At 39.5% G+C, this 9,962-nt stretch overlaps 1 protein-coding gene across 1 annotated transcript in view; it reads right to left on the reverse strand.

Annotated features, from left to right (window-relative positions):
• Positions 1-5,768: 5,768 nt before the first annotated feature.
• GPRC6A (G protein-coupled receptor class C group 6 member A) overlaps positions 5,769-9,962 on the reverse strand; it is a 24,912-nt gene continuing 20,718 nt past the window's right edge. The window contains exons 5-6 of the mRNA XM_015822720.2: positions 8,231-8,354; positions 5,769-6,901 (exon numbers count right to left, since the gene is read on the reverse strand). Coding sequence (XP_015678206.2) covers positions 5,769-6,901; positions 8,231-8,354 — 1,257 coding nt within the window. The remainder of the gene's footprint in view (positions 6,902-8,230; positions 8,355-9,962) is intronic.

Genomic DNA, 9,962 nt, shown 5'->3' on the forward strand with positions numbered 1-9,962 from the left:
TAATTTTGACCTTAATTTTGAATGCTTAAGTATTAGTATTGGGTCACCATCAAATTCTCTTACAAATGACATTTAAAAACATTGCATGATTTAGAAAGATTTCAGGAATTGGCCCTTTAATAGAGGAGGTATCAACAGCATCTACAGAAAAAAATAATCCTAAATAGTACATCTTTGAACAATTTAAAAAAGATTTCAGATTTAAGAATTCCTTCCTAGTTCAAGTTGACACATTCTCATGTAATGGCCTGAATTTGACAAGACTTTAAACTATGCAACCATGCCAAGTATGTATTTCAGATACAAAATATAATGTGCTTTTACTCAAGCAGGTTTACATTTAGAAAATAGATGGATTATGGTCTTAAAGCAAAGTACAATTACTTTTACCTATTATCTCAGTTGGATTTATTTGCTGACGCCTTATTTACATTTTGTTATATTAATGAACTAAAAATGTATTTAGAAAAATGTGTATTATGAAACTGCTAAAGAATTGAGATGAGATCTATAAAAATACACAATACTTTTTTTATTGTGTTTCAAATGATCACCTGTAATTTATTGCATCTGACAAACTACAGACTGAACAAATCTACAAATAAGAACAGTATGCAATATTAGGGAATGTTACTCAACACTACAATGCAAAATTAATAAATGTATTTTACATGATACGCATTGTGTATATTTATTTTGGCTGGCAGATTCAGACTCCTGTGCAAACTTGTGAGAATCTCTGATTGATCTCAGTAGAATTTAATTGCTGATACATGAGAAAACATTTTTTTACTGCAGAGTTTTCCAACCCATGTCTTAGAAACTGCCTTAGAAACAGGCTTGTGGTTGGCAATGCCAAACATGCCAAATTAGAGGTGGACATAAGGTGGAAAATCTCTCTCTCTCTCTCTCTCCCCCTCCCTCCCTCCCTCTCCCTCTTTCTTTCCTCTCTTTCGTCTCTCTCTCTTTCCTCTCTTTATCTCTCTTCTCTCTCTCTTTCTCCCTCCCTCTCCCTCTCTATCTATACAAGATATATAATTATATAGGGTATATAAAATAAAAGGTACACAAGTTCTGCCTAGGGGCAGGGGATTGGACTAGAACACCTCCAAGGTCCGTTCCAGCCCTATGATTTTATTTTATAGTTGTGTAAGATAAGGAAGGACTTTTAACTTTAAAAGCCCTGCAACCTATGTTGGACTCTGAAAGACTCTCCTTGAAAAGCTATAAGTCAGTGGTGGCAAACCTATGGCACGGGTGCCAGAGGCGGCACTCAGAGCCCTCTGTGGGCACGCGTGCTGTTGCCCCAGTCCTAGGCCTTCAGCTGGGTTTTATAAAACCTTTTTGCTTTAGGCCTCTGCCGCCATGTGCAAAAAAAAGGTTCAACCAGTCAATTTCAACTTCTCAGGAAAATAAAGATCTTGCAAAGTTGAAATTGATTGATTGAACTTTTTAGTCCCACCCAGTCTGCCATTACCACTGCGGCCACGCCCACCCAATGGGCCATGTCCACCCAATGGCCACACCCACCCGGCACTTGATGCATAAGTGGGTTTTGGGTTGCAGTTTGGGCACTCAGTCTCTAGAAGGTTCGCAATCACTGCTATATGTGAATAAATAATATTGCCTGATCTGTCCCCAGCACAGATTCTTTTTTTATTGCCTGGGGTGAAATGCTGAGATTCCCCTGCCTAGACATAGAACTACTGAAGGCAATTAGTCCTCTGCAACTAACTTTCAACTCCACCCTATTTGATTTTTTAAAAATTATTTAAGGTATAATTTATACCCACTGCATTGCATCATCTTAGCATTGCCTGATGCCTTTTCAAGATATTGTTGGTTTGGAAATATAACAAAAGCATAAACCATATCTACTCGCAAGATAAGGTAATATCTTTTTTGTTATCTGTGGGTCAAGAACAGCCTCATAATTTGAGACCCATCTTGGATGGTTCTTTGATCTAAGGAACAGAGGCAGCAGACTTTGAGGAGAAACCCAAAGGATTCATCCAGAGGGCTTATCGGGGTCTTGCAAATCCAACAACCTTTAACAATGCACCACACTGAGTCGTGGGACAGTTGCTGTATAATAGTAGATAAATGTGCAGTTATACATGCAACTTCACCCAATTGTTGCTGTTTCTTATAAGCAATGGATGGCCAATACTATTGTGAGCTGCCAGAGTTGTGTTGCATAAGATGAGTGGCCAATATACTGGTAAGTCTTTTAACTAAGTCTCCTGGGGATTTAGATGGGACAACAGGCAAGATTTTTACTTATAACTGAAGCCGCTGCCTCAAAGCACTAGAAAAGGGATTACTGAGGCTTAAATACAGTGGAATATTGTATTATCATAATAGTACAGTATCTAGCATAAAAGACAAGTGGCTATAGATATGTACAATTTTTCCCACCTCCAACATAGCAGCAATTTGTACTTTGTCCATAAGAGGGCAGTGTTCAATAAATCTTGCAATTCTTTTCTGCTACAATCCTTCATTTTTGGCTTATAGAGAGCTGGTAATGTGTTGGTTTTGCAAACCAGCCCACACTGTTTCTTACATCTGAAGACATTAATAAAATTCCTGTTAAAGATGAGCTTGATATTAAATCTTTACCCATAAAAGAGCACTATTGCTAAGTAGCTGGTTCAGCTTACACTTCTATTGGCTGCTGCAAGTGCGTATGGGACTAAAATGGTGGCTATTGTGGGGAGGCCATTTGGAAACAAAACTGTCAGGGAATGTGACATCAACAGAAGTACCCCAAACAGTAATGAATCTGCACAAACATTTTTTTTTGGGGGGGGGGGAATTGTGTGAACAAACTGTACAACTCATTCTCTTTTCACAACTTAAACATTCTGCTATAGCTCATTTTTTCTACTGTGAAAAAGACAAAAGATCAAAAGATTGTTGACCCATTGGACATATAGCTCCTTATTGATCATATGCTGTCCCCTAATAGCTCAATCAAACTCCTTGATCTTGCAAACATCTTGCTTGTAAAGAGATACCTGTAGAACCCCTAACCACTGAGTTGCTCCACAGAAATTTCCAATTTAATCTATTTTTCATCCCCAAAGAGATGTGTCACCTTACACAACAACAAAGCACTGGAATTTTTTTTTGCATTTCTATAAAAACAATGCAGTTATTGGTTATTCATCATTCCCCTCTCCAGAGAAAAGTATTCCAGAAAAAGATAAATTTAAATCTTTAAGGGGAGAGTAATTATACTCTTTCTTTTATAACGAGAAGTTTCTGTTCACAAAAATATCCATTCCAACAATGATGAAAGAATAGCCATTTTATTAAATGTGAGGGTCTGTTTCGAAACCACAAGTTCAGATTTCAGGCTGTTTAGCTTTGAACAGCAAATATTTAACACTGAAGACTTGTGAAGTATTGGTAACAGGCATTTACAAATATTTACAAGCATGTACGTATATACATTCAAATGTTTCTGCGTATGTGTCTGTATCTGTATGTAATGATAAATACACACATGCACATGCATATGTACTACACAAATATGTATACACAGAGAGGGAGAGAGGGAGAGAGAGAGAGAGAGAAATAACTTTTCAAAGGTAAAAAGAATACGCCCACAGGTATTCACAGTGTAATCCCTTCCAAAAGTAAATCCCTTTGAGCTCCACCCGTAATATCACAACAGAAGTTTTTCAACAGAAGTTACATTAATTCTTTTATAAATGTTAATCTGTGTGTGTGTATATATTCTTGACAAAAAAGGGATGCATGGTTTTGCACCAAGACTAATGGATGTAAAGCTGACATCTGAAAAAGTCATGATAAATGCCCCTCTTTGTTTCAGGGAGGTCATTAGTTCACCCTTTTGTTAGATATATTAGGGCTACTGCTAATGGAGATATCCATCTGTTAATACACAATTCCACCCATGTTAATATAAATTTGACAAGGAGATAACCTAAGTATTTTAGTACATGTTATCTGCAGCTACTTTCCAATCACTTATTATATTATGGAATGACATAACATTGATTAGATCAGCAATAATTTCCTGCTTTAATTTCATGAAAGATAATTCAATACCTCCTGACTCCTCCTGATTTTTATGCACAAAAATGAAAATTCAGGAATAATATTGATGCAATTGTGAGGGTACAGCACAGTGGAAAGAAGCAGAAAACAATATTGCTGATGGTGCAATTCGTTCGGATCTTTGGAAAGAGACGGAAAAAACTCGTGCTTCAAACACAGTCCCATTAAATTACAACTTTAAAAGCAGCCTTGTTTATTTGTATGGAAGTAGGAGAACACATCATTTCTCTCATTTCAGAATTCAAGAGATTTCTTCCTTGCTTAGACATATTCATTTATCTTCAGCACTCTCAATCCAAAGGAGAGCTAAGCTCACTTGAATTCATGTACTTAACTCCACGATGTGCATGGGGGAGGGGGCAAAGAGGGAGCATTGAAGAAACATGCTCTGTAACATCACAAATACATTTTACTCTTTTGCACTCGCAGCACAATTTCATGTGCAAGTACATAACAAGTGGACTTACATTATGACATTATGATGTCCATTTCATCATTTTGATAACATTTTGATTTGCAGACACCCCTAAGGATGGGTTCACTGTGCTGAAGTTCTGCTCAGTGTTGTAGGAGGGTCCAAGCAAACATCAATGCAGTAGCAAAACTATCATATCATTGCTATCACATCATCATACTTTGTAATCACTGATGCATCTGAGTAAAAAACTGGCTGCTGTTAGGATTCAATTTTCAACTTCATTATAACAATCATTTCATAAAATAAAAGCCAGCTATATGATTTCTTCCTCTGCTTCAACATAAATTCCTATTCCCTTTCATTAATCTGGTTTATGTGTCACACAAAACTGAAGTTGGACTTATTGTGGTTTGTTGAAGTACCATTTACATGATGTTTAAATAGTCTTTATGTACCTATGTTTATGAAAATAGTCTTATTTGCAATAGGTGAATGCATGTTTCACATTCTGCTATGCCATAAACAATGGTTTGCAGACCACAATAACTGGTATACACACCACATTAAGCCGCGTTTACAATGGCTGAAATCACATATTATCCTTAATAAAATGTGTGGACCCAAGGACTCTTTCTCTTAACCATGATCAAGTACAGGAGTGAACAACCATGGTTACCAGACCATAAGCAGACATTAGCCTTATTTAATGTAGCCTGCATCCCAATTTTAAAAGTCCTTTGCAAGTCAAGGAAGCCATTTGGACCCTGGGCAAAAGTGATTTGCCCTATGTTTAGCAAAAGGGAAGAGAGAGAAAGAAAAACGAAATTCAGAAAAAGAGCAAGAGAGACCAAAAGAAAACCCAGGAAGCAAAATCATGGAACCCCCACTTTGCTTTGGCATTGTCCGTCTCTACCGCTTGCTTCACCCTGGTTTTCAGGTCACAATAGCCCTCCACCGAAAAAAGAAAGAAAATGTGTTACCTACCGCTGGTCTAATAGAGGCTAGCTAGTTTCCCCCCTAACCTAGGATTACAATTCTACTCAGACCTCTGATTTCAAATCCTAGGTAAGCTAGGAATCACAGTTAGGCAAACGGGAGAAGAAAGCAGAGAAGAAACAATCATAAGAAGTCAACATCACGTCTGCAGAGACCTGCATCTCTTGGGTGTTGATAGATACTTAAAGGTTGATCAAATGACCTCATCCTGAAATGATATTTCCAGAACACCTGCCCCTCCCCTCCACACACTTCTAATCTCCCTTCATATGCTAGAGAGTCTTCTCCTTGGTATTGTGGGCCCCGCTGTATTTTTGGAGTGGACTTCCCCTCTCACTTCTCTGAGCCCAGGGGCCTGCAAATGGCAACTACCATTCAGCCAGCTTTTCTCACCCTTAACTTTACAACAAGCGTTTGTGCTAGGAACCGGAGGGCTCCCGCTTTTAGAGTCCAGAGAACTTTGATTGACACTGATACTCCCTGCACTCTTGGAAGAGTAATTGTACAGCATTTTAAGGAAGGCGGATTTAGTATTCGCTTCTTGCTTATACAGGATGATGTAGCACTTGGGGAAGAATGTACAGCACAAGATCCCGTAGTTAGATATCAAAATGACAATGATTTCGACCGCAGGCAAGTATTTGCCAAAAGTGGTTGTGTAGACAGGGATGAATATAATCCATGCAATGAAATAGATGAGCATACCAAAGGTAATGAATTTTGCCTCGTTGTAGTTTTCGGGGAGCTTCCTGCCTTTAAAAGCACAGATAAAGCAGATGAATGCGAGGAGGGCGATGTATCCTAACATGATGCCGAGGGCCACTGCTGAACCTTCATTGCATTCCAGGATGATAACTCTGCGGATGGAGAAGTTCTCTGCCACGAAAGGGCTTCTCACAGTGATCCAGACCGAACAAATCAAGATCTGAATCCCTGTGCAAAAAGACACAATGGGGATGGGCCTGTAGAGGCCCTTCAGCCATTTCTGTAACTTGGGATCGAAACTGAAAGCCAGCAAGATTTTCAGGGACTTAATCAAAATACATGAAATGCAGAGGGCAAAGCTAATGCCAAAGAGAGCTTGTCTTAGTTTACATTTATATGCTTTGGGCTGGCCAATGAATAAACTTGTGCTCACAAAAGCCAGGAAGTGACAGAGGAGTATAACATAGCATACAGTTAGGCCACCTGATGCCTTTACAACAGGAGTGTCCACATTTCGAGTAAATATTATGAAAATGGCACAAATCAACACAATTCCAAGGGCAGAGAGAACCAGTAACAAAACAGCAAACCAGTCATTCCAGTTGAGGTATTGAACCATCTTCCTGTAGCAGGTTGAGCTGTTCACCGGGGCCCAGTGGGTTCTGTTGTTGCATAAAATGCAGTAATCCATATCTGTGCATAGAAAAACAAAAAAATTCTTGAGAAGGAGCACCTATCATTTCTCTTAATGTTGTTGAAAGTTTAGAAATGCATCAAGTTGGTTCATTAGAATGAATTATTTTTGTTTGTTTTAATTTGAGAGATATTTGGTCTGACAAAAGTGTAGGCACAAGTTTAGGGAATAAGAATGGGGGAAAAACCATTCTAAGCAGCATATTAGAATAGTTTTCTAAGCCATTTCAAATCAACCATCAGTGGCATCGGCAGCAAATTACAATGATATCAAAATGAAGATGTCCACTCAGTGACAAAATCATCAAATGCTGCTATAACATATTTGCATCCTGACAACTGACCATTTATATGATGCCATGATATATACTGAATATCATACCTCTCCATCACCACCACGTCTGCCATATCTAATGGAGAAGGAAGGAACACGGTGACTCAGGAGGTTAGGACGCTGACTTGGAGGTTAGCAAGTCCACATCTGAAACCCAAGTGCTGCTGTGGGAAAGGGTGAGCTCCCGTCCTTGTTCTAGCTCAGGGGTAGGCAACCTTGGCTCTTTTATGACTCGTGGACTTCAACTCCCAGAATTCCTGAGCCAGCATGGCTCAGCTTGGAAACTTCTCCCTTTCCCCTCAGCGTGGCTGGCTCAGGAATTCTGAGAGTTGAAGTCCATGAATCGTAAAAGAGCCAAGGTTGCCTACCCCTGCTCTAGCTGCTGCCAGGGGACATGAAAGGAGCTCCCAACTGGGCGTCCCCCGGGCAACAGTCATGTCACTGGCTAATCCTTTCGACCCGGAAGCGCCTTGGTGCTTCTGACACAAATGTAATGTGAATGGAGAAGGGAGAAAGAGATCTTCCTGCCCTCCAGTTCTCAGTGGCAGATACAGATGGATCCCTATTCATGTTCACCATAGTCACATGAGAAGTCCATAAACAGGAGTTAAATATAAAGCCCAACAGCTCGGTTGTATCTTTCAAGGCTCCTCCCGTGAGATGTTTATCAACAAATCCCTTGTTTCCCAAGATGTCCAACACACTCCTTCTGCGTTACTAGATAATAATCCTACATATAGGCACAGTTGTACAATTTCTATAGAGAGGAGCTCCCCAGCACTACCAATCAGATGGTTTTCTGCAGCTACTTCACATTTTTCTGCTAATTTGTGTTGTGGGTGGGTGTACGTGAATGAGGCTGAACAATAAAAAGTGTTTTCTGAAAGCACCAGGGGGAAAAAATGGTTTTTCTGTGAGGGTTTCTTTAAAAACAACAACAACAACAACATACAAATGTTCCATCCTTCAACACATTTAACCTTGAGGCTTCTTACCTGTCTGGTTTGTATAGTAGTTTTCAGGGCAGCTGATGCACTCGTAACAGCAGGTATGTGGACTTGCGGAAACTTTCTTCACTTGTCCAGGTCTGCATTTCCTAGAGCATTTGGACTGGACATTCTGCAAGAACAAATGCACCAGGAGGAAAAAAAACAGTAATGAGAATAAATATTAACTAACTCATCTTAACTTTTCCAGGAACAGTAATCTGACCCTTAGTGTAAATCAGGAGTCTTCAAACTTGGCCCTTTTATGACTTGTGGACTTCAACTCCCAGAATTCCTCAGCCAGGCACACCTGGCTGAGGAATTCTGGGAGTTGAAGTCCACAAGTCATAAAAGAGCCAAGTTTGAAGACCCCTGGTGTAAATAATCAAAATCCAAGGCTGGACTATCTCTGTCAAATGTATATTATTTGTGGCCAATTCTGGTTACTATTGCCCACCCACATACTGTGGTGGAGGTAACTTGCCTGAGGTGCCATCCATGAGAGGCAATGCCACTGAATGGCCCTGCTGAAATTTCATACTGCCATAGTCTTGCAAATAATATTGGGGAGCTCCTCCTTTGCTCTCTTCTACTTTCTTATAGATAGTCCTCAACTTATAACTGGCTGCTTAGCAATGGATCCCGACAAAAACTACTCACGACTCATTTCTGGAGTTTTGATGGCTGCATACACTTCTGGTTCCATGACTGTATTTTAGGCATTTAGCATCCAGCTCACCTTTACTACTGGTGGCAGCATTCCATGGTCATGTAACCACAATTTACTATGGTGTTTGTTTGTTTTTGCTGGTTTCTAGTCTTTTTCACCAGTTTCCAGCAAAAAAATGCCCATAGGAATACATGAATTCACTTAATGGCTGCAGGTTTTACTTAACGACTGGGGTATTCGCTTTAACAAGCACTGTAAAAAAAAGTTATAAAATCAGGTCCAATCAAATGGGTACCTTGACTTATGACCATCATGACTTACGATGGAAATTCCAGGCTCCGTTATGATCATAAGTCAAGGACTATCTGTACTTCAAATGATAAATATCTATTTGCAGCTTGCCTTCAGAAGTTGTCTGAGCTTTCAAGAAGAGACTGGACTACCATCTGTCAGAAATGTTGTAGGGTTTCCTGCTTGGGCAGGGGGTTGGACTAGATGACCTACAAGGTACCTTCTGTTATTCTATTCTATTCTATTCTATTCTATTCTATTCTATTCTATTCTATTCTATTCTCTGAAAAGCATCAATGATTGTCTAGAGTTGGGGCTGGCAACTCTGGGCATATTGGAATATATTCTGAATGCTTTTCACACCAGATGAGACTTTTCACAATAAGATACCATCCATGAAAAGATGCTGTAGTGGCAAACAAAAGGCCTCTAACACATGCTTTAGTGAGCCATAATGCCCATACTACTTATTTAATCTGAATCTAAATTTAAATTCCACTAATTTAATCTGGGTCCTGCTCACAGTTTTTTATTCACTGAGAATGGAAGTGTGTGAAAAGAGGGACTGCTATATGTTGTATAAAGTTGGAATTAAGATTGCCGGGAGAAATATCAACAACCTAAGATATGCAGATGATACCACTCTAATGGCAGAAAGTGAAGAGGAACTAAAGAGCCTCTTGATGCGGGTGAAGAAGGAGAGTGCAAAAGTTGGCTTGAAACTCAATATTAAGAAAACCAAAATCATGGCATCCGGCCCTCTCAATTCCTGGCAAATAG

This window comes from Protobothrops mucrosquamatus, unplaced genomic scaffold (genome assembly GCF_001527695.2).
Source record: "Protobothrops mucrosquamatus isolate PMUCROS unplaced genomic scaffold, P.Mucros_1.0 scaffold1655, whole genome shotgun sequence".
NCBI lineage: Eukaryota > Metazoa > Chordata > Lepidosauria > Squamata > Viperidae > Protobothrops > Protobothrops mucrosquamatus.